This window comes from Eretmochelys imbricata, chromosome 3 (genome assembly GCF_965152235.1).
Source record: "Eretmochelys imbricata isolate rEreImb1 chromosome 3, rEreImb1.hap1, whole genome shotgun sequence".
In the NCBI taxonomy this organism is placed as follows: domain Eukaryota; kingdom Metazoa; phylum Chordata; order Testudines; family Cheloniidae; genus Eretmochelys; species Eretmochelys imbricata.
The window spans coordinates 157,176,053-157,200,710 of record NC_135574.1 but is presented as its reverse complement, the minus strand read 5'-3'; the positions used below and the strand labels follow the sequence as shown (position 1 = coordinate 157,200,710).

At 46.4% G+C, this 24,658-nt stretch overlaps 1 protein-coding gene across 1 annotated transcript in view; it reads right to left on the bottom strand.

Annotated features, from left to right (window-relative positions):
- ITPKB (inositol-trisphosphate 3-kinase B) overlaps positions 1 to 24,427 on the bottom strand; it is a 104,589-nt gene extending 80,162 nt beyond the window's left edge. Inside the window, exons 1-2 of the mRNA XM_077813669.1 lie at positions 23,983 to 24,427; positions 19,634 to 21,601 (exon numbers count right to left, since the gene is read on the bottom strand). Of these exons, the coding sequence (XP_077669795.1) occupies positions 19,634 to 21,427 (1,794 nt within the window). The 5' untranslated portion in view covers positions 21,428 to 21,601; positions 23,983 to 24,427. The remainder of the gene's footprint in view (positions 1 to 19,633; positions 21,602 to 23,982) is intronic.
- Between the last annotated feature and the right edge of the window lie 231 nt (positions 24,428 to 24,658).

The following is a 24,658-nucleotide window of genomic DNA, read 5'->3' as shown; positions in this document are numbered from 1 at the left end:
AGACTAGCACCTGGACTGGCGCCATCTGCTCTCATCACATAAACCATCAATCCTCATTTGGTTTTTACAGATCAAACTGGGGAGTCTTTATTCAATCAAAATTTCCACTGAAGTTAATGAGAGATTTGACTACATAAGGATTTCAGTGTCAGAAACAGTGACGGGGTGGTCATGCCTAGTGGTTAGAGCCAGGAGTCAGACCCAGAATCAGGAGTCCAAAGCAAAGTAGGATCAAGGCAAGAGTAGGGTTGAGAACAAGGCCGGAGCAAGATGAAGGCTGGAGCAGGACTAGGAACTGGTCTGGAGCAGGCTAAGGTTTGTGGAATCTGTTATCACTATCAGGCAGAGGAGAGTTCCACGCCATGAAGTGATGCTGAGCAGACTGAAGTGCTGTTTGTCTTGTGAGGCTTTATACCCCCCCGAGTACTAGCCCAGCTCCAGGCTTGTGGATTGGCTGGAGCCTAGCACAAGAATGACTCATGACCTTAAAGAGCAAGGTGGGCAAGGTAATATCTTTTATTGGACTAACTTCTGTGGGTGAGAGAAACAAGCTGGTACCCACCCCCTCACAGGGTCCCCAGAGCTCAGGCTCCACCCCGAGCCCAAATGTATACACAGCAATTCTACAGCCCCTCAGCCTGAGCCCTGCAAGCCTGAGTCAGCTGACCCAAGGCAACCGCAGGTATTTAATTGCTATGTAGACGTACCCCTGAGTCTGCTTTCTGTTTCTGGATCAATAGAGGAACAAGATATTTTAATTTATTTTTATATACTTTTCTTGGTTATTGATGTTATCTTTTTCTTGTTATTAGAGGGCATGTCTACGTGTTTACAACCCCACAGCCCAAGCACCGTGAGCCCAAGTCAGCTGACACAGGCAAGACATGAGTGTTAAATTGCAATGTAAACATACCCTTAATGTTCAGGTTGTTCCACAGCTGAACGCATCGAGTTTTGGGCACGAGGCAACTCAGAGACATTTCCTATTTCTCATTAACATGAACACCCTGAACCAACCCACCTAACCCTCCATTTTCATGCCTTTCATACACTGGGCCATATTCATCCCTGGTATAAGCCCTCTGTACTTAGTGCACCTATACCAGAGATAAATTTGGCCCAATGTCATTACGGTGCTTCAACATGAAGTGAAATAATGTTCTATAATCCCAGTTACCCAAGCATGGATAGTTGGAGGTTCATATAACTCAGGGGAGCCAGTCAGTAGGCTTTGCAGTCTGTGGTCTTCTGAGTCAACTTCTCTCAGTGGCAGAAGACAGATTGCTCAGTAAAGAGCATGGGCCAAATTTGGCAGTCAGAGGTGTGGGTGCTTGTTCTATCGAGGTCAACAGGAACTGTGTATGCATCTGAAGACAGATTCAGATTCAGCCCTACAGTCTACAGGGAGCTACACACGCTATATATGAGCCAATATATTTCTAGATTGAGTGTGAAATTTGAGGCTGTTAATTACCCAGTATGAAATTTAGTATATTTTGAGGGTTGGAAGGGATTAGCAGGTATTTTCAGAAGTATGGAATTTTCAGGGGTATTATACCTAACATGTAAGGCTTGTGCAGCCATGCTTTGAAGATGGTAAGTGTTATCACAGTGTTAGTATTTGCCAGTGTTCACTTCTGACATCCTCAGTCTGCTCAATAAATGTTGTCACTTAGTAATAGTGTTCATTATTTGTTTTGTAACGTGTGTTTTGTTACAGCCGGCTAAACTGTTTAAACTGGCTTGCCATTTAATTCCCAAATAAGTTATTTCATTGCATAGTGTAGATGGTAAATGTTATGCAATCATATATTTTTGGACACTATCCAGTAAACTTATTTCCCAAGTTAATTTTATATCCTGGAAATGTTCTAATTGTGTTTATTAGGCAGTGCTAATCTATCCATGCGCTGCTGACCTGCAAAAGAACACATGCATGTAATATAGAATGGGTACGATTTTCTTCATAGTTCTACTAGTGCAAATCCGTCAAAGTCAGCATAACAGATGGTGTACCTGAGAACATAATTTGGTCCATTGACTTTAAAGGTGTTACACCTAATGTTGATTACTTTGATTTGTGGATTATTACAACTAAAAATTTCAAGAGGCTCTAGAAAGATATTGAAAAGGAAAGGAGAAAGAAAGTCCTTATCTTAGAATGTAGCAAGGATGTATGCCCATCCATTATTAATGAAAGAGGCAAACAATACAGGTTTTCAATTCAAGTGGAAAAAATATTTCAATCCATTTAACCATCCAAAGTCCTCTAGTACAGTTAGAAAACAGAGCCATAAGAATCTGTCCAATGCCTTTGTAGCATTAAATTGTATGGCAGTTATAGGATGTTTAGATAACCCTGCTTGATATTTTCTGAGTATTGTCAGCGCCTCATCTTGCCTGTAAATAAAACTGTGCTTGATCTTCAGAGATCATTGTGCAGGTGCAATTGTTTAGTTTGAAAGTCAAGATTTTTGCTAAAATCTTGCAATCTGCATCAAGGAGAGATATTGGCCAACAACCTCTGTGCTGGTTTCCTGTGTTTGGATTAATATAATTAGAGCTGCTTTCCTATCTCCTGGTAGCTGCTGGCATCAAAGAGCTCTGAATGCACCTTTATCAGTATCTGGCCCACCTATGAGGTTTTATGCACAGATTGCTCGCTCTCTCTCACTGAGAATCCTGTGCTATTCTATCAGGATATTAAACATATTCAGAGCAGAGTTAGTGTAGTGTAGTGGGTGCAGTGTAAAAATACATTCATTCTGTTTACCCTATACCTTGCACCCCTGGGTAGCACCATTAAAATTGCACCATTAAAACGCACAGTCAACCTGGAACTCGTTGCCAGGAAAAGTTGTGAAGGCCAAAAGTATGACTGGCTTCAAAAAAGAATTAGATAAGTTCATGGCGTATAGGTCCTTAAGTGGCTAATAGCCAGAATGGTCAGGGAATGCAACCCCTTGCCCTGGGTGTCCCTAGGCCTCTGACTGTCAGAAGCTAGGACTGGCGGAGAGAGGAGGGATCACTCGATAATTTCCCTGTTCTGTTCATTCCCTCTGGGGCACCTGCATTGGCCACTGTCGGAACACAGGATATTGGGCTAGGTGGACGATTGGTCTGACCCAATATGGCCATTTTTATGTTCTTAAGGAAAGATTTCGATTTTAAAGATTTTATGTGAAAATCAACTTGAAATCCATCTAGCCTTTGGTCTAGGATTTGTTTGGTGCTAGTTCTTCTGTTAACCATATTTGTCCACCTATCTCCATATTTTGTCCAAGAGATAATGTTGTGTAAGTTCCACATAGTTATCAGAGTCAGGCTGATTCCACTATCTCTGCCCCCAGGCGCATGTACCAACAGGAAGGCAGGCTGTTTTACTGAGCATTGGGGCATGCAGCTGGGGGTTTCTTTATCTTGTTTGTTTTTATTATTGTCAGCAAAGTCTGCTTAGTAGGCAGGTGTGGCTTGCTTTATGGCCTTTCACCCCAGTCAGTGGAATTCTTGGCAGACAGAAGAAGCCATTTCAACTGTAGTGTTGCCAACTCTTGAGATTTAATCAGGAGTCTCATTATATTTGGTGTTTTCCATAAATTCCCAGATGATTAGTTGAGAATCTCAGCTTTTATTTTTTTTTAAAAAGCAAAGTTTCTGGCCCTCATGGCTATGGATAAAAAGCCTGAAAATGTGACCCTATGTCCAACCTAAAGGCTCAAAACCCCCAAAACAAATAAAATGAACCCCATAATTATTATTTCTTTTTAAAATCTCATGAGTTTTTAGGCCTGACTTGTGATTTTTGAAAGACTTTGGGTTGGCAAGACTGCAATCGTAATGCTGCTGTCTAGAGAGCTACAGAGCTGTTACTGGGCTGAGCCACGAAGCTTGGCAAAACGTTGGCCTTGATTATGCTGCAGCCCTTTAATGTAGAATCCACCCCTATGAAGGGGCCAGTCCTGCGTGTTCCCTTCCTCCCACTTAATGGGATCCCTGAGATAGCATAGAGCTAGCACAATTTACTAGCCCATCATTGCCTCCCACTACCAACATGGAGGCATGTCAGCACTAGGGTCACTGCCAGAATGCTACTGGACTCTGCTATTCTCAGTTGCTTCATTGGTTCCTTTGTTTGGTGCTCTGGCTCACCTATGAGGTTTATGCACAGATGCATACTGAATATTGCGCTAGTCTATCAGGATACTTAAAATATTCAGAGCAGGGTTAGTGTAGTGTAGTGGGTGCAGTGTAAAATCACCTGCAACCTGGCCACACTATACCTTGCACCCACCATTAAAATTGCACTGGTGCACAAAAATGCTTACAAACTTTCCCAGTAGAGACAGTCCCAAGTACATTACTGCAGAGAGGGTTATTTTACTGATTTATATCAAGTAAAGGCTGCTGCTAAAACCTTAACATTACCACACAATAGCCTCCTGTTTCTTCTATTTGCCCAAATCCCCCTGAAAAGATGAGTCTAGGGGGCCAGATCTCAGCTGGTATAAATCCCCTTCCCTGCATTGATGTCACCAAGTGATTTACACCAGGTGAGGGAACAGCCCAACCCGTACAAGTAGTGCAGAAAGGGCAGCAGTGATGAGAGAGCTCTGTGACACTTCTTCATATAGCACATGCGTGTGCTCATGTCTCTCTCTCTTTCTTTGTAGCTGGAACCTATGCAGTTTATACAAGCCATGGTGAAGTTGCAGCTAGCTGCCTGCCACTGAGTTTCCCCTTTCCTGAATCTGTTGAATGAGTCTAGTGTGAAGCTCTGGAGGAGTGAAAGTCTGCCACTCAGCCCTACAAATTCAGGCCTAGCCCTACAAATTCAGGCCTTTCTGAAGATTTTCAGATCAGATTTCAGGGCCCCCGTGAGTTTAGGTTATTTTTCTAAATGAGCCACGGCAGTGCACCTTCCAGAGAAGCTGCCACGCCAGTTATGTAAAGCCCTTGCTGCTCCTATTCATTTGATACCACAGGTTTCAGTTTGAATCACAGCAAAGTGTGGTTGACCTCAGATTAAACTATAGACCTTGTTCATGCCATTAGAGCTAAATAAGGGTTTGTCAGCACTGCCATGAGGCACCTCTGTCTTGCTCAGGGTTTGTCGCGAACTCTGGGCCAGAGACAAGGGGACAGATTCTGTGCTGCCCCTCTTAAGAATCACAGCACAGAAGACACAGCCCAGGAGACTGGGGATAGGGGTGCAAACATGGCTCTGCTACATCACCTCTAATTCTGGGCAACTCCAGGCTCTGCAGCCTAGAATAACCAGAGCACTTTGTGCTTGGCCATTCCCCCAACACACAGACACCACCCTCCCGCCCAGTTATGCCTCCAACTTCTTCCTCTGCAGGGGGCTGCACAGGAGGGCAGCACAGAGCTGCCTATATCAGCCCTACACCAACCCACACTGGGGAAATTCCCCAAGAAGCCATTCTAGCCCCTTGATGCCTCCAGAGCATATACAGATTGTGGCCCCACAAATACATCTTCAATTTAAAACCAGCCCCCTCAGGGGAATTGGGTGGCAGGAAGGGGGCCTGGGCCTGCTCCCACAGAAGTAATTGAAAATGTTGCCATTGACTTCAATGGAAACTTAATCGGGCCCCAGGTTTGTAATGAGATCCAGAGGCTTGATTCTCCACAGCCAGGAACCTTGTGAAGTAATTTACACCAGTGCAACATGAGTGTAAATGCAACCATTCTGATTTGATAGGGTTTTACTCCCACCCCATACCAGGATTGCCAATTTTGGCTGGACATATTCCTGGAGGTTTCATCACATGACATAATCTTTAATTAAAGATTAATCTTTAATTCCTGGAGGGTTGGCAACCCTACAGCCTGTACTCACTTTTTAGCAGGTAAAGAAACAGGCTGAACCACTTCCAAGAGGCTGATCCTGCAAGGTCTCAATACCTGATCACACACTTTGGATCTGGATCCAGATTTAAACTGCTGTAAAGATCTGGTGCCCAATTTATCAGTTCTGGCCAAGATATGCTCAGTGGCAAAATTGAGAGGGAAGGCAAAGGTGGCTTTATGCTACCTTTCTGCTTCTCATTTATTCTTGGCCCAGCCTTTGGCATAAATCAGAGAAGCTTTAGGGCTACTCTGACTTACTCTCTGGGCTGCCTCTGACTCCAACAGCTATTCCATCAGCTGAGAGTAAGAGAAGCACAGCAGTGATTGGCCATGCCCTCTCTCCTGAAGGCACATGACTGAGGGAATTACAGAGAGGTTGGCATAAAACTGTTATTCTGGCTCTATGCCACCTGGTGAAATCCCTCTGCTGTCTCCAGTAGCCGGTTCCACATTGGCTACTCTTCATTCTGTGGGTAGTTCTACTCTGGCTTTCAGAAGTTTACCTTGCATAGAGTGTCTACACACAAAGTTGTATCTTTTTAGCTAAATCAATTTAACTTCACACTTCTTGTTAAACTGGCGCAACTTCTGCGTGCAGACCAGGCCTTTGAGATCCTTGCATTAAAAGCTTTATATAGGGACTGACAAAGATAAATTCTCTAGGGTGAATGTTCAAATTGGTATGTGCAGATTTAGTAGCATCCTTTGTCGAAGGGCACAACAGCATTACAGCAAAGGTCCAAAAGATTTTAGTAAACACACTGTGAGATGCGCTGTTTGGTGCCATTTCCATGAAATATTGCTGTGATCTTGAATAATGAGACTGGCTCAGATGGAGAGAACTGCTCCAGTGGGAGGCACTTAAAGGAAAGTGAACTGTAGCACATCACTTATTTCTAAGTTTGGATAGAGTTGAGAGGAGACATATGCTGAAATGAAGGGAAAGTTTGGGCAATGAACAGTCCTTAAACCTTTCATGTACTGAGCATTTTGTTTAAAGGAGCACCGTGCTTGCACGCTGGAAGACCCGAGTTCAGATGGTGAGTTAGGCAAAAATTTTCAGCCAAAACTTTTTTTTTTTGGGTGAGAGGGAGGCAAATAATGCAGATTTGGGGGAACCAAAACTCATGTTGAATTTTCCAAATTGTTTCAGTCAAAAAAAGAAACAAACAAAACAATCCAAATGACTTTTCATTTCAAATTATATTTCAATTTTGTTTTTAAATATTTAGTTTATCCCAAAAGGTTTTTTTTTCCAACTTTTCGGTTTTCCAAAAATGTTCTTAAAAAATTGTTTCATGTTGACTTGAAACAATTTCGGTTTTATTTTTTGGAATGGCCAGCAAACCAAAAAGTCAGTTATTTGCACAGCTCTTTCCAAATGCCCATGCACCCCTCAAGTGAAAATAAGTCTGTCTAATGGGTCTTTTATTCCTAGTCCCCTTTTGTGCCCGTCCCCAAACTCATGGCAGTTGAGCCATGCCCTGCTCCAGAGAAGCCCAGGGCTCAGGTAGCTCAGACACTGCTGTCTGTACACCGGCAACTCCAGACTGATGTATGGGAGAAGGCTGCACAGTGGCTGCCTGGCTCAGGGCTAAGCTATTAAACCCCTCCAGCCCGGTCTTGGCTGGCAAACAGGGTGTGTTTTTCAATCATGTTAGCTCAGTCAAGTTAGCTTAACCCCTTTTGGCTCCCCCCTTTTGGGTATGTCTACACAGCAAAGGGGCGGGGGTGCTTGCAGCTGGGGTAGGCCTACCTGCATTAGCTTGAATCTAGCGAGCTCAAATAACAATAGCAGTGAAGAAGCGGTGACATAGACTCTGGTACAGTATGCACCCACGGCTGCACTGAAGCCTCTGCCGCCATGTTTTCGCTTCTACTGATAGCTGCGCTAGCTAGCGTGGGTTTGCCTACCTGAGCTGCAATCATACCCTCAATTGCAATGTAGATATACCCTCAGGTCTGGTCTACACTCCAGAGTTAGGGCAACGCACGGCAGCTTACGTTGACCTAAGTATGGAAGGGTCTACACTTAAATTTCGCTCCTGCTGACATGACTGCCTCGCTACACCGCCACCATAACTCCATCTCCACGAGCGGCGTAGAGTCACGGTCAATGTAATTAGGTCGAAGCAGTGTCAGTGTAGACACTGTGTTGCTTACACGGACTGTTACTGGCTTTCAGGACCCGTCCCATAATGCCCCACACTGACAGTATAATCAGTACAAGCGTCCCAAGTGAGGACGCACATCACCGCCACGGGAGCAAAGTGTAGACATGCACAAGTGATGTAATTACTGCGGCGGCTGTATGCCAATGTAAGTTAGCTTGACTTAATTTTGTAGTGTAGACATGGCCTTAGATTAGGCCTTGGGAAGATGCACCAATATAGTGTAAGGAGTTGATATAAATTGATACAGTTAAGCCAGGCCAATCCCTGTGTAGCCCTCTGACTGCAGTTTAAACGTGACTTTTTTCTGGTTTAGTTTGTGGGCAGTTTACATTTAAAATGCTGCATCGGTGCAGCTGTACCGATGCAGCCGTACCGATGCAGCCGCATCACTGTAGCACTTAAGTGAAGACACTCCTACACTGGGAGAGAGCTCTCCTGTCGGCATAGTTAATCCACCTCCCCAAGAGGCAGTAGCTATGTTCATAGGAGAAGCTCTCCCGCTGACATAGCACTGTCTACACTGGAGGGGTTGGTTAGGTCGGCATAACTATGTCACTCAAGGTATGGATTTTTCACACCCCTGAGCAATGTAGTTATACCGACATAGGTCTGTTGTGTAGACCTGACCTAAGTCAACTGAGAGCAGGTTTAAGCTAGGCTGAAACAAGTCATTCTGAAATCCAAATAGATGTGTCCATAGAGGTGCTTGGACCTGTGTAACTATATTGACTTAAAAACAGATATAAATAAGCCAGTGTAATTTTCCCATGTAGACAAGGCACAAAACAAGACCAGCCAGCAGAGCTTCAGATGTTTTTGCTAGCTTCTTATTGCATGCTAAAGAGGCTTTTCAATTGTGTTTAACTCAACTGAAAAGCAGCGTTGTGAGCACTAGGTTCACTTTGTTAGTTTTGCAAATGAGTGAGGTTCATCTCAGCTCTGTTAAAAACACAGGCGAAAAAAACCTAAGCTTTGCCAAGTAGAAAGAGGGCAAAACTGATTGGGAATAAAATTGTATTTACAAGTCCCTAGGAGAAAATTACAAACAATGGAACTGGGGAAAAAGTACTTGACAGTGTTTTGTCAAATCATAGGTTTTACATATATTGTGCAGCTTTTAAAATGTTACAATAATTTAGGCAGGTGCAAGTCAATTTCTGAAATCTCTTTTCTCTATTTGTTCTCTTCCTTTTTATCTTCACCCTGCCCTCTGATAGCAAGGGGTGTCCCTGCAGCTCAAGCCTAGCATGATGGGCCTTTAGCACTATGGCAATACATCGCTGAAGCGATAATAATTAACAATTTTCCTGTAGCTGCTTAAACACACTAGCAATTGCATTCCCTAGTACCTCCTCGTACTGTGACCACAAGCCTTGCTTTGAATGCATGAACAGTCATGACAGCCAGTGATTGTCCCAAGCTGCAATATGAGATATGTATTTTGAACATCACTCATAGGTGAGGGGTACTTGGAGCTGGATTTTTTGGCTTGGTCCATTATAAAAGTAGGGGTTGCCTCTGTAATTCAGCACCAGATCATGTTGAGGTTCCAAATCAGGGCCTGGTTTTACTGTCACTTCCATTGTTGTAAATCAGATGTAACTCTATGGATGTCTATGAGCCTGATTCAGCATTGACATGCACCTTGGGCAGTCATTTGCACCAGTGCAAAATGAGTGCACAGTAGGTGTAAAATGTTACCATTTGCATTTGGGAGAATTTAGCACCCCCCTTGCATTCACTCTGCACTGGTATTAATGACTACAGAAGGGGCATAGCATGGCATGGCATGGTATAAAACTGGTGCGAGAGAAAAATCAGGTCCACTGTTTCAAAGTTCAGACAGTTGTGTGAATCAGGGGAGCTTATTTGGGCTTGTCTCTAATTACATCCCTTGCTCAGCACATTTGAACTTGTCCCCAGTAAGGATTTAGTTGGAATTTCTTATTTAAGTTCTATGCCAACCTGCCATTGGATTTTCCACTTGACATTATTAAAAGATTATGTTGTTTGTCTCATTATCATTTATCCATCCTGTTAGGTTTCCCATTCTGGTCAGACTAGAGAAGATTAAAAGAATAAATAAAGATGCAATCATAATTCAGGCTCTGTCCCTATTATTGTTTAAAATTATTACTTGGGATATGTAAATTTTGCTAACTCTTAGAATCTGGAATTTATTAAAGGAAGCATTAGGCATTACAACATATCATTGGATTAGACGGTCCTGATTCAGCTACAGCTGTGGAAGAAATACATAACAGGAGATCCTGCAGAATTATACATATTCAGACTTAGGTCATCAATTGCCATAGAGAAGATAAAAACAAATGTAGCTGAGCCTGGAAAGAATGCTGCTAAAATGGAAGAACATTTAATGTGAGTGGTTTAGGATGCAATAACTTTGACTCTAATTTAACAAAATCCACCAGCATAAAACATACCAACAGAGATTGCAGATTTATCTTTCTGGTCTGCAGATCACTGGGAAAGTCAGCCTGTCTCTCCCCCCCCTTGGCACACAGCTTCAGGTCTGAACACTCTACAGTGTGTTAAATATAAACTGCCAGTGATAGAAACTACATTATAATTTCCATATAGGGTTCCAAATGGACACCCCAGTAAAACCCATCCCACTCACAATAAGCCCCCCATGCCAGGGCTTGTGGGATGGACCTTGTAAGACAGCTATGATTGTCCTATACTCTCCTTGCAATGGGGGAATTCTCCTCTGGCCACCTAATGGCCAAGCCATGTACAAGGACTGTAGAAGGAGGGAGACTCCTCCCACAGTGCCTTGATCTCGTCTCTTTTTTGGTGTGGGCATCGACCCCTTTGCCATGGTATCCAAGTGCCTCTTTAACAGTTTGGGGGGTGGGGGAAGCGTGTTACTTGGTTCTGTTATGTCTTCCTGCATATGCATTGTCTAAGCAAGGACAAAGGCAGGGCAAACAGTTCAGGTTTTCTGAATCTGAATTCTCAGGAAAACGGCCAAGTGAGGGGGCTGACGGGGCAAGCTCATGCTTACTAAGGCAGGTGAAGATGCTGGGCCAAATCCTGTGTTGACTTCCGCTCTGCGCAACTCCATTAATAAAACCTGCCCCATTACTGACACCATGCAAAGGTGAGAGAGTCAGAGCTGCCACATGGTCTTTGCAGTCCTGACAACAAGCTACTCCTGTTATTGTTGGGTCTGATAGGCCAGTCTTTTATGCAGGCCAAGCACACCCACTCAGGCTGATGGGAGTTTTCCTTCAGTAAGGACTGCCGGATAAGGCCCGCTGTGTTTGGTAACATCTAAGGGCCTGGTTTCAAGAGGTCCAGAGCACCCACTACTCCAGCAGAAGTCGAGGGGTGAAATCCTGGGCAAAACTTCTATTGGCTTCAGTGGGGCCAGGACTTCACCCAATGGCAATCGTAGGTGCTCAACACTTTGAAAATTAGACCTCAAGGGCAGAGAGCAGCTAAAAGTATACTTCAAATCCAACTCCAGAGACTATGTTTGTCTTTTCTGGGAGATAAGGGATGCTTTCCCATTGCTTAAAGTCCCCAATCGTACTGATTGTTAATGCCGTTCCCATTCTGTAGTGCTCCTCAGACTCAGACTACCGTACTATTTACAAGAAAGAAGTTTCAAGCAGCAAGTACAGACATAGAATCTCAGGGTTGGAAGGGACCTCAGGAGATCATCTAGTCCAACCCGCTGCTCAAAGCAGGACCAATCCCCAATTTTTGCCCCAGATCCCTAAATGGCCCCCTCAAGGATTGAACTCACTACCCTAGCTTTAGCAAGCTAATGCTCAAACCACTGAGCTATCCCTCCCCCTACTTCTCCCAAAATCATCTCTGTGTTTTGATCAGCAACAAATCTTAGATCTGAAAGAAAGGACTGAATGTTTCTTTAGAAGACTGTCTCCTTTTCCCTGTGTAATAATAAAAAATGTTTTTACTATAAAATCTTCTTTTCTTTCATAACAGAAATGTATGATAGCATCGAAAATAACCTTTGTAGCCGGAGGAAGAATGATAACATGAGTCTGAACAACATTCAGATGTTTCAGATTTTAATTGTGCACATCTACAAAAAACTACATGAGGACAGAAAGCACTGGTGCTCACCAGTAATCGTACCTTGCACTTTTCTAGAGCCTTTTGTCTGAGGATCTCAAAGAGCTTTGCAAACATCCATTAAAGTCACACTGCAGCCCTGTGTGCTAGGTAAATAGTGTCACACACATATTGTAGAAGGGAAAAGGTACACAGAAGTTGGGATCTACATATTCAAAACTAATTTGGGGTGCCTCCATTTATGGTGCCCAACTTGACACTGGGAGCCTAATTTTCAGAGTTTCTGAATACCCGCAGGACAGTTGAAGCCAATAGGAATTGCTGGGTGCTCAGCACTATTGAAAATCAGGCTACTTATTTAGTTGCCTAAATAGAGATTTAAGAACCTAACTGTAGGCACCCACATTTGAAGCTCATGGACATAATACTTAAATAGCTTCTTGAATTACTCGTAACCACTGTGCAGGCTGTGGAGAGAAAAGTGCTTTTACCTAATTTGGCTGGCATAGGGTACAATTTTCAAAAGCACCTAGTGCTATTTTCAAAAATGACTTAGGCACTTATGAGCCTAAATGTCACTAAAAATCAATAGAGCTTAGTTTCCTAAGTGTTTAGATCACTTTTGAAAATGGGAATTAGGTTCCTAAGTCACTCAGGCACTTCTGAAAATGTCACCCATATTTTATTTTTGCAGTGTTTATTAAATATTAACATATTTCTTAGGAAGCTTTAGCTGGGTTCCATCTAATAAAAACAGATAGAATAACTTCAGTTATTCAGTAATAACCAGTTCACTTACTGGTATGGATAAAAAGTGAGCTCTAATTATCGTACACGACTAATCTTAGCTGAAGTGAGCTTTAATACCAGAAATAGGTGCCAACATACTCAAGAAGTGCCACGCAATGATTGAAAGTGAGTGCTGAGCTCATGCTATCTTTTCATGTAAATCTGTCCTAACTTGTTATAGAAATAACATGGAAAACATGACACAGGTCCTGGCTGCAGTTTGGTTGTTTTTAATCACTTTATGGTTCTGTAAAGATGTAGACAAAACTGTGAAAAGTCTCCACAAATTTAGTGAGCTTAAATGTTGGGGTATCCAATCTGAGTCATTTCACAGATGCTAGGTACCTACAACTCCAACAGGCATCAGTGGGATATGTGGGTGGCTGGCCTGCAGTGTGTCAAGCTGGGCACCCAAAATGAGTGGACTGTTTTGAAAAGCTGGTTCCTAATCATCCTTCGGGCACCAGGGGTCACAAAACTGTGCAACACAGAATTCGAATCCCAAATAAAGAGATCTTGGAAACCTCCCCAGCTTTCTTTTATGAATGTTTTCAGCCTGGAATTGCTCAAAACCACCAGAGTGAATGAATGTGCTGGTAAACACATGCCTATAATAAAAGGGTGTAATATGTGCCATATAATCCCTATGCTATAGGACATGGAGGGAGGTGAATGCAGTAAAAATCCTCCTCCACTGGCTCAAAAACTGCTGAAGAGAAGGGAGCCAAAATGGTATCATCCACCTTCTTATAGAAGCGCTTCCACCGCACCACAATGCATTTGGGGGTATGCAGGGTGAGAGAACAAGGCCAGATGGGAACCGTGTGGCAGGGGGCTCTGCATAGCATCATCCCCAGCAAGCCCTGTGAGGAAATACTTGCTATTACACAGCTACTTCCTCATTAAAATGACATATCGGATGGGAATGAAAACATGGAATTTGATTGATTTATTTTATGGGAGCAAATCAGGAGTGCTTCTGTCAGACAATGCTTTGGAACACCCTAGAGAGAAGGCAAGGGGTCTGCCTGGTGCCTGGCTGGAGCTTGGCACAGCTACATTGTCTCATGTCAGAAATATTTTACAGTCACTGCCAGTCAGGCACACAAATAAATATATTCCCCTTGCTGCAGTAATCACATATGCACTTTCCAAAAGCTCTCACTATTTAGCTCACGTTAATGGAAACTCCATACTTCTAGGCCAGTGGCGATTACACGATGCTTGTTGAGAGAGCCAGAGTTCTTGAACTTGCTGCAAGTTTTGTGATTGCAACACTTCAGGGTTCAGAGTCCCTCAGTTTCTGCACTAGTGCCGGGGAAGGCTAGGAAGAAGAATGCTTAAGGCAGTGGGGGGCAAACTTTTTGGCCTGAGGGCCGCATCGGGTTTCTGAAATTTTACGGAGGGCCGGTTGAGGGAGGCTGTGCGTCCCCAAACAGCCAGGCGTGGCCCGGCCCCCACCCACTGACAGCCCCCCCAGGACTTCTGCCCCATCCAACCCTCCCATTCCCTGACGGCCCCCTGCCCTCTGTCCCCTGACCTCCCCCAGACCCCCCACCCCATCCAACCACCCCTTCTCCTTGACCGCCCCTGGTCACCCCACCCCTAAGTTCCCCTGCTACCCCATCCAACCCCCCTCCTTCCTGACTGCCCCCCCCCGGATCCCCTGCCCCATCCACCCCCCCACTCCCTGTCCCCTGACTGCCCCTTCTGCCCCATCCAACCCCTCCTCTCCTTCCTGACTGCCCCCCGGGACCCCTGCTCCCATTCAATCACCTATTCCCCACCCTCTGACCGCCCCGACCCCTATCCACACCCCCGCCCCCTGACCACCCCCCCGAACTCCCCTGCCCTCTTATCCAACCTCCCCCCCCACCCCCTTACCACACTGCCTGGAGCACTGGTGGCTGGCGGCGTGGCTGCACCAGGACAGGCAGCCGCACCGCACAGCACAGAGCACCGGGTCAGGCCAGGCTCTGCAGCTGCACTGCCCCAGGAGCTCGCAGCCCCACTGCCCAGAGCATTGCACCAGCGAAGCAGTGAGCTGAGGCTGCAGGGGAGGGAGGATAGCAGGGGAGGGGCCGGGAACTAGCCTCCCGGGCCAGGAGCTCAGGAGCCAGACAGGATGGTCCCGATGTGGCCCGCGGGCCGTAGTTTGCCCACCTCTGGCTTAAGGGCATCTTATGCTACTTTTTCTGGGAGGGGTGGGGGGTGGGTTTAAAGCCTTTGTTTTCTTAAGGGAAATAGTTACAGGATGTTCTGACAAACTAAGTGTTGCTTCTCTCCGGCTGCTGAGTTATTGAGGAATCAAGGATTTTGCTTGGATAGCAGCGACTCACCATAGTGATCAGATAGTAAGCAATAACACGTTGCACCAGTCTTTTGCTTAAGAGTCAGAGTGGAGAATTAACCAGCTAAGGGGGCCAGGTCACCTGCTGCAAGACATGAGTAATTCCACTGACTGCAGCAGGAGATACTCAGATCCTGTGGCAGGAGAATAGGGCTCCTGTCGGAAAGAAACACGTGCAGGGCCATATTCTCCACTGAAGGCAATGGGAGTTACATCTACCCTGTGACAGGAGGATCAGGTGCCTAATGAGGGTGAAATCCTCTGCAGGGGTCTGATCATCCACTCTGCTGTATCTGTGCAGCTGCATTGTCTCCAATGGGGAGTTGAATGGGCACAGCTGCTGGGATAGTAAGCCCCTCTCCCCACCTCCTAAGCAAAGAGCCTATGTGACAAAAGAAAGGAATCCTTCCCAATATGCAAAGCACTGGCATGTCTATGGGGTGGCTGCTAGGCAACCCCCAGACTGGAGTAGCAGCTGGGTTGCAGGTCATGTGGACCCACTGGCCACACTCCCTCTCCTTCCCCAGCCTGCCCACAGTCGCACTGCCGGCCCAGAAACTCTGTGGAGCACACTGGGTTTCAGATTCCCCTGGACAGGGTCTTCCTCCTACATTGCTTAAGAAGTGCAATCACTCTGCTGCCTTTCGAGCCTTGCAAGCTGGCACAAATGGGGGTGGGGTTTCCCCCAAGCAACTATCTGCAGCCCAGTAAAAACCACAGTGCCTGAAACCCGCGCACAGTTTACACTTTATTTAAACCTTGGGAGGAGTTACTATAAAAAAAGGTCTAATTTGCTTATTGTCATTTCACTGAGAATCACTAACACACTCCTTAATAATATTTTCTATCTCAATCTTCTCTAACACCATTCATCCTGCAGGGCCCCACTGCATTTTACATACAGGCAGTTTACTGAGTAGACTGAAACAGGAGAGGTAGGTCTCTCCTCATCAGTTGGGCGGGGGGGGGGGGGAGTGGCAAAGAGATCTGTGGAGGTACCTAACTATAGAGTTATACAGAAAATATCATTCCTAAATGTGTTGTGTCTCTAAAGGAGGTGGCTAACCTATCCACATTCTTCATGCTAAAAAACTTAATGTTCCCAATCATTCGCAGGATTATTGTCTGATTAGCTGGCCTGATAGTGGAGATTGCAAAATACACTTAGACAGCAGCATATCTGCAACATCAACACAGGATGAGTTCTGAAGTCCAGCTGAAGGAAGTTGCCTGCCCCACCATACAAAGAACACAAAGAGGAACAACAATAGACAGCCGGACATCCCAGATAGCTTTTCTAGCCAGATAGACACCAGAAAGGAAGGGCAGAAGTGAGCCTGTTGTTTACTGAATCTGTAAACACCCAGCATGAAGCATACAACCCCCGAACATACCTCCAGTGAGAACCACTTTCCGGTTGCTCATTGCTACCTCCTTTTCAGGTGCTGTAACCTTTCCCACCCACACAAATATCACTAATTGCAGATGCACATACTCAGGCCCAGCTGGTATAATTCAACACAATGCCACTGATGAGCTCAACTGATTTACATCAGCTGAGGATTTGGCCACCAGGGTTTATCTTGTCAGAAAAATGTTAGTATCATCTGTAGTCGGAATTCCTTATGCATGTTCCTTTGCTGTATATTTCATTTCCAGACAGTTACACTTTGTCGAATAGAAATTGGTAAACCCATGAAAACAAATGTGTGTACAACCAGAGACCATTCAAGTGGCCCTTTTCTGTTGTCATTATGGATTCTCAAATGTTTGCAGTGCGAACACAGAGTTGGGGGTTGGGCATGTTTAGTTAATCAAGGATCTGCACAAAACAACACCGGATTACCAGACATTTGCTCATAATCCTGGTGAGAAGTTCACTATAAATGGCAAAGCAGGGGATCAAAGCCACAGTGGAACTTCATGCTATAGTAGGGAATCCCCACGGAGGCTGCAACCCAGCAACTATTATGGGGATTAGCCAAGCAAAAAGAAATGCTGGCTAACCTCCCCCAGATTTTCAGGAGACTCTTTGGGCCAGATTCTGGTCTCACTTAGAGTGGAGTAATCCCACTGAAGTCAATCGAGTTACTCTGGTGTTCCACCAGATTTAGATCAGAATCTGACCCTTTGATAATACAAATTAATCTTACCTATGCTAGCAAACTCACTGCTAGACCACTGGGCCTGACCAAAGTCCGCTGAAGTCAATAGGGGTCTTTCCATTGACTTCAAAGAGCTTTGAATCAGACCCATTGTCAGCAGTGAGTCCTGCTGAAACAGCTTAGAAAACCACTTGTCCACAAGTAAGGATGAAACAAAGCTTTTTTTGCCACTTTTGCACAGAAATTAGTTTTGAGACTCAAGGAAGCTGGTTTTGTCCCGTTCACACTAGCACTCAACTGTCTGCAGCACAGGTTCAGCAGGACTTATTGCTGATCACAGTTGTCAGTGATGGACAATGATTACTAAAACTAATATGCACAGAACAAAAATTTGTCAGCTAGAGGAATATCACAAAACAAGGAGCCCAGAGAGTGATTAAAGGATCTAAATATGTCAAACTATTTGAAAACATTAAGAGTTACAGCATTTGCCAACAGTGTTTCTGCCCAGCTGCTTCTCTGCCCTCCACAGAATTGGGCCTGGATCCTTGCTATGAGAAGAAAAAAGCAGCCAAAAAAAGGTGTTTTTCATTTATGTTTCAGCCTGATAGTTGTTCACAAACCACATAGTATCCTTTTTTGAGGGCTTGATCCTTCTATTCAGTTTATGTTCTACTGTACTCATACCACTGCCGTCAACAGGAGTTTCACTACCATATGCCTAAGGCTGTTTAAACATAATGGACCGAATCATGAGGAATGCTCCAGATCTCGCATTAGAGTTAGAGAGCCCTCACATCTCCCATTAGAGTTCATGAGAGTTGTGGGCGCTTTCAGGATTTGACAGTTTAAAGGCTTTGGTCCTAAATGTTAAAGCAATTAGTGGATCAAGTCCCAGCTACATTAAAGACCAAATTTCGATCTCTGAAACACTGTGACGTTGCTCCTCTGGGACAATTCACCTCACAAAGCACCTCACGAAGCATGTGAGAGCTAAGGAAAAAGCATGCTTTGTCCAGAGGATCCAACAATCTTTTAGAGAAGATCAGGTGAATCCAGAGTCTGACCATCTTTAGGAAATGCTGCAAAACCTTCCTCTTTGAAAAGACCTTTCCACCCTCGCAAGAATGACACTCACAACACTCGCACCTCCCCCTTACCCAAAAAATCCCAAGCAACCCCAAACCAACCAAATAAACCCCAAAATAAACCAACCTCAAATAAATATATAAAATAAATTAATAACAAATGTTAAATGCTACTCTGAGCAAAGTTTTTACTCCAAAAATGGAGACATGCCAGAGAGTCCATGAAATGTATTAGAGATTTCATTATTGCTATTCACTTTACGTGAAAGGTGTGCAAATGCCACATTGGTGGGCAGCAGGATGGATAGATAGATAAATAGATAGATAGATAGAAATTCTGAAGAGGAAATGTGCAAGTGAATCAGGGCAAACTCCTCAAAAGCCATTGAAGTTACACTAGTGTAAAACTGGTGCCGGTGAGAAGAACCACATCATAGTCTGAAATTAAAAGAATAATAAATAGTTCTACGTAAATTCTCTGCAACCAGGCTTGCAGTCCTTGGTTAGGAGTTTTGCCTAAGTACTACAGGACTGGGCATTCCATTGGGTTGTGCAAGATCTCTCCTAAAAGCAGTTGATGACCATCAACATACTGTTACCAGTGATGGGTTTTGTGTGTGTGTGTGAGAGAGAGAGAGAGAGAGAGAGAAAGAGAAAGTTTCTCTTAAATGACTGCAAGCATCTTCTAAACACCTACCAATCAATATAATCTCAGCCAGGACAGAAAGAGTTTGACTCTGGCTTTGTCTATCTTCAGAGTTTAATAAGCACACAGGCTTTGTGGTTAATAATGATGGCTAATGAGGCAGCACCCCAGTTGAGATAAAGAAGGGCAACTGGCAGGTCTTTTACGATAATTGCCAGGGTGATGATGCATTAGAAGAGTGGTTCCCAAAGGATCTGGGGCAACAGTATCCATTTACCAGACCTCAGCTACCCCAGTCAGTGGGCCCTGCCTGTCATTTACCTGTCCGCAGCCTAACGCAGTCTGGCATGGTGAGCAGCCAAGTTCTAGGATGGGGGAGCGAGGACACAGGAGAAGCTAGTGGGTGGGCTACGGTTAGGAAGGCTGGCCCTGGTCCCAGGCCCAGCATTGAGAGAAGGAGCCATGGTGGAGTCTGGGGTACCAGTACTAGAGCCAACACTGGGGACCACAACCCCGGGGAAGCTGCTTTGGGCTGGACTTACCACTCTGGGTTTGTGCTGGTCCAGGGTCTGCAGGAAGGGCGGGGCCTGATCCAAGGTGCGCTCGGGGTCGCTGGAGATGTCCTCCTCGGACTCTTCCCAGGATGAGGAGAAACCAGTGGAAGACGCCGAAGAGGAAGACAGCTTCCTGATGGGCACGTTCACTTGGGGGCTCTCCCCGGCCTCCTCCTCCTGACCCCCTAGGTCAGTAATGATGACAGCAGGGATGCTGCTTCCGCAGCAGCCCTCCCCCAGGGGTTTCCCCTTTTGTTCTGTGGATGCCACTGTCACCAGCAGCTGATGGTCTCCAGGGTGGTCCTGCTGCAGCCGGGCACAGGCTTGATCCACTGCTCCCAAGGAGCTCCCAGGCACTGGGCGCAGCTCCTCCGCAGAGCCAGCCCAGGCCAGCAGACTCCTGAGCTCCTCCCAGCAGCCAGTCCTGGGGGGGCAATGCTGCTCTTCACCCCTCCCTTGCTCCGGGGCAGTTGAAGTGTCCAAGCCCCTTGATCCACAGTTCTTGCTCCCCTCCTCTGTTGATGCAGAACCCTGAGTTTCTAGGGACACTCTGTCCTGCTCCATGATCCCTGAGCCCTGCGCGCTGTGGGTCCCCTCTCCTCGCTCCATCACCCCTGAGCCCTGCGTGCTGTGGGTCCCAACTCCTTGCTCCATCACCCCAGAGCCCTGTGTGCTGTGGGTCCCAGCTCCTGGCTTCATCATCCCAGAGCCCTGCATGCTGTGGGTCCCCGCTCCTGGCTCCAACACCCCTGAGCTCTGCGCTCCACTGGACTCGCTCCTCCTCTCCAATTCTTCCGAGCCCTGCGCTGTGTGAACCCTCTTCCTGCTCTCCATCACTTCTGAGTTCTGCGCTCCACTGCTCCCCCTCTCCATCACTTCTGAGTTCTGTGCCCTAGAGGACCCGCTCCACTTCCCCCTCTCCTCTGGTCCCTCCTGTTGGCAGGATCCTCTCCACTTCCCCCTCTCCTCCGGTCCCTCCTGTTCGCAGGACCCGCTCCTCTTTTCCGTCTCCTCCGCTCCCAGCGCCCTGGGCACCCCACCGCCCCTCTCCATCTCCTCTGTACAACGTGCTCCAAGAGTGCTGCTCCCCCTCTCCGTCTCCCTGGCAATCTGCGCCCCACAGAGCCCACCCCCCCTCTCCGTCTCTCCGGAAACCTGCGCTCTGGTGGGCTCATGCCCCCTCTCCATCTCTCCGGGATCCTGCGCTACGCGGCCCCAAATCCCCCTCTCCACCTCCGGCCAGGGAAAGGGGCTTCTCGGGTCCTTGTCCTCCTCCTTCCTGGGCGCTTCCTGTGGGGCTCCGCCGGGGGGCCGGCTGCGGCGGGGCGGGATGGGGGACGGCGATCTCCTGCCCAGCCGCGGGCTCTTGAGGTGCAGGGTGGCGGAGCTGTGCGCCTGGATGTGCGCCTCGAAGAGCCCCACTCTCTGGTTCACCTGCACGTTCTGCAGCTCCCGCTGGCGGGGCCGCGCCAGCTCTTCCCTTCCCAGCCAGCTCGGGCTGCTGGGCAGCCTGCCGCCCCCGGGAGTCCCGGCGCTCCCCGGCTCCTCTGGCGGCGGCTGCTCCCCCTGGGGAAAGAGGAAGGCCGAGCTCCTCCGGGGGCAGCTGGGGCTCCCAGCGCCCGGGCTGAGCGTGGCCAGCGGGCAGCAGCTGCCGTGCCGCTCCGGGACCTGCAGCACCTGCCCCAAGGGGGGAGGCGTCTTGCTCCGGCTACCGCCGCTCTTCACCTCGTTGCTGCTATTCATCATCACCAGGCTATTGAGCGCATAGCAGTACACAGCCATAGTACTGAGCCCGGGCGCTCGCGGGGGAAGCCGCCTCCTCCTTCTCCTCCTGGGTCAGCCTCTGCCGGGCAGCCGGGGTCCTCCCTGGGCCGGGGGCAGCACCATCGCCTGGGAAGCCGCAGGGGGGCAGAGGAGCTGGCCTGGCCCTTGCCCAAAGCTCCATAAACAAATCAGCTGGAGAGGAGAGAGAGAGAGCCATGAGCCTGGAGCAACAGCGCTATGGGAATGGGACAAGGCACAGACTCGGCCCGTGAGCAAGGGTAAGTGACTGTGGTGTGGTGTGCTTTGCTGTGGCCCTCCGTGTGCTAGGAGTCGATTATGTACATATGTATCTACTGCCTCTGTGTGTGTGTATGCCTCAGGGCCTGAATCCACTTACTGTGTATGTGTGTCTCACTCTATCTGAGTGTATCCCCACGTGTGTCTATTTGCTCAGTCCCTGTGCATATCTGTAGCTTTGTGTGTGTTAGGTGTGTCTCTCTGCAAGGCATGGAGTATGCCAAATATACCTATGTATACTACTTCAGGTGTGTATTTGTATGTCTCTTCATCTGGTTACATCTGTTCCTGTCTACTTCATTGTTTGGAGGGGTTTCTGGCTGACTCTGTACAACTTCTGCCTGTGTATTTCTACTGCCTTGTGCATGTGTTATCTGCATTTGTGTGTACGCTACATCTATTCACATTAGCTGATCAAAATTCTTCTGTCAAAACTGATTTTCAATGGAAAACTGGAACTTCAACTAAACAAAATCTGTCACAGAAATGTCTGCTTTCTGTGGAAAAATTCAACTTTTTGTTAAAAACACACACTTCTTGTAGTTCACCTGCCTCATGGCTCCTATCTCCTCTTGGCTCCCTCTCCATCCACACTACATCTCTCAGGATGGACTGGCTCAGCAAGTGGGCAAACTATTGTGTCTCAGGGGAGGCGCAGCCTGGCCAAGGAGCCCAGCCTATAGAAGAGAATGGGGGCATGAAGCACTCAAACTACAACTCCCATACAGCACCACAAGAGAATTTCTAAATAACAATTTTCAAGTTTTGACTAAAAGATTTTGGCTTAAATATGCGTAAGTACTGGTGTGCCTCTTTGTCTATGCTGTGGGTATGTGTGTATATGTCTGTCCCCGTATGACATGAAGATCAAATTAGGTTCTCCTTAGAGAATGTGTTTCTTTTCAGTGTAAGTGTGGATAGGTCTATATGCCTTTGTGTGGTTTTGTTTACTATGCATCTATGTCTGCTGTTGGCTCTCTGTGTTTGTGTGCATCTGCATGGCTTTGTGCAGTTTCATGTATGTTAGATCTTGATGTGTTTACCCTGTGTCTGTCCCCACTGTGTGGTATAAGATTGTGTATGCATCTCTTGAATTAGTCTTACATATACTCTTGGGCACGCATGTCTAGTTTGTGTTCCCTGTATAGACATCTGGATGGGTGTGTGCTGCAGCTCTGTGTGCTTTTGTGTGCTTTTGTGTGTATCTGATTCTTCCTGCGTGGGTGACCCTCTGTCCATGTGTCTTCATCTGTTTATATTAGCTTGGTGCCTCTCTTTGTACATGTATGTTTGTATGTATAGCTAGAATTACGGCCTTCTTTTCCCTTTGGAGCATTTGAATTCTATGTATGAAAGATATGCATGAGTGTGTTGTGTGTAAGTGTCAATGTTTATTTATACGCACGTGTGCATACGCAAGCTGTAGATGTAAATGTACTGTGTGCAACTGTATGTCCATGTATATTTCTGTGTGTCCTTGTGACTCTATCTGCTAAATGCCTTTGTCTTGCGTATTAATATTAATTAAAAGGCATCTATTCGCTCCGGGGTATAATTTGCAGCGGTGTGCGTGTACAGCGGGGTATACAGGTGCCTATGCATCTCTAGAATTACAGCCTGCTGCTCGCACTGGCTCACGTTGTGACAATGTGCAAACGGGTGAGTGTCCAGGTGTGTGCAGATATCGTGTGTGTGTACATGCCCATCTCTCTCGGAGCGTTCAGGAGAAATACATTTGAACGCCCCTATCCTGCTCTGTAGTGGGAGAGCAAACCGAGAGCCTTTCATACTCAACTCCTGGCCGGAGATGCACTGTAAGGCGGACGGCTGAGTGGTTTTGCTGACAGCTTGCTTTCTCCTCCCTGGAGAGAACTCCGGAGCGCACACGAGCCTATCTGTATTTTTCTTGTAACCAGTTCACAGGTTTCACAGAAAATGATCTAACTGCCTTTTGCCACCACCATCTTTTCAAACAGGCATTTGCTGCTACCGCTCCGCTTGCCCGAAAAGGCAGGTATTTTGCTCCTGCCTGCAGCATAATACACGAGCTAATGCCAGGGGGTGAAAATACTACAGTTACTCACTAAAGAGTGGAGAAGGCAGCTTGAAATGGCATTTGCATGGAGGCACGTTTGAGAAACATTGTGAAACGTGTGCGACTTTTTTTTTTCCATGATCCAACCCCCCTGCCCTGCTGTTCTTCCCAGATAAAGAAAAATCCGCTTAATCGAGAGAAAGCCAAGGGGAAAAAATCGAATTAAACAGTCCACCCTTACCTGGTAGATCAGGGACTCATGCAGACTTCACAGTCCTGTTAGTTCACATCCCCTTGAAACACCCGCAGGAACTGAGACCCACACAAAATGCTCCAGAAATCATTTCCTCATCCAGATCAGGATTTTAAAATGTAGCCGTCTATATTCTATAGGAGAGGGGTTTTAAAAAATGGGCTAGTTTCTTTTTTGTTGCCTCGTGGGGGCTTGCCTTCACCGGTCTGTTGTTTTGCTAATTGATGATCCTTTCCCCGCCAACCGCGCGATCAGCCTTGTCCCTTTCAGCTTTGCAGTTTCTTGAATGTTTGTTCAATGTGCGATTAAAAGCGAGCGAGCGGGCGAGCGAGGAGGGGCGGGGAGTAGGAAGGCAGGAAGGAAGTTGTGAGCCTGTCTGGGGTTGAACTCAGCGGAACAAGTTTCATTTTTTTCTTCTTCTTTTTTTTTTTTTTTTCCTTTCCTTTCTATTGCTTGGCAGGACCGCGGGAGGGAAACACTAAAAAAAAAAAAAAAAAGTTTCCATTGTTAACTAGCAAAAAAAAAAAAGGTTTCTACTTCTGTGGGTTAAAGATACACGATCCATTTTCCAACCTCAGCTTGATCTTGCTATGTATATCACTTGCTGCACTATTTTAAACCCTCAACTTCAGTTCCTTTTTCACAAAGAAGATCCCTGGGTCAT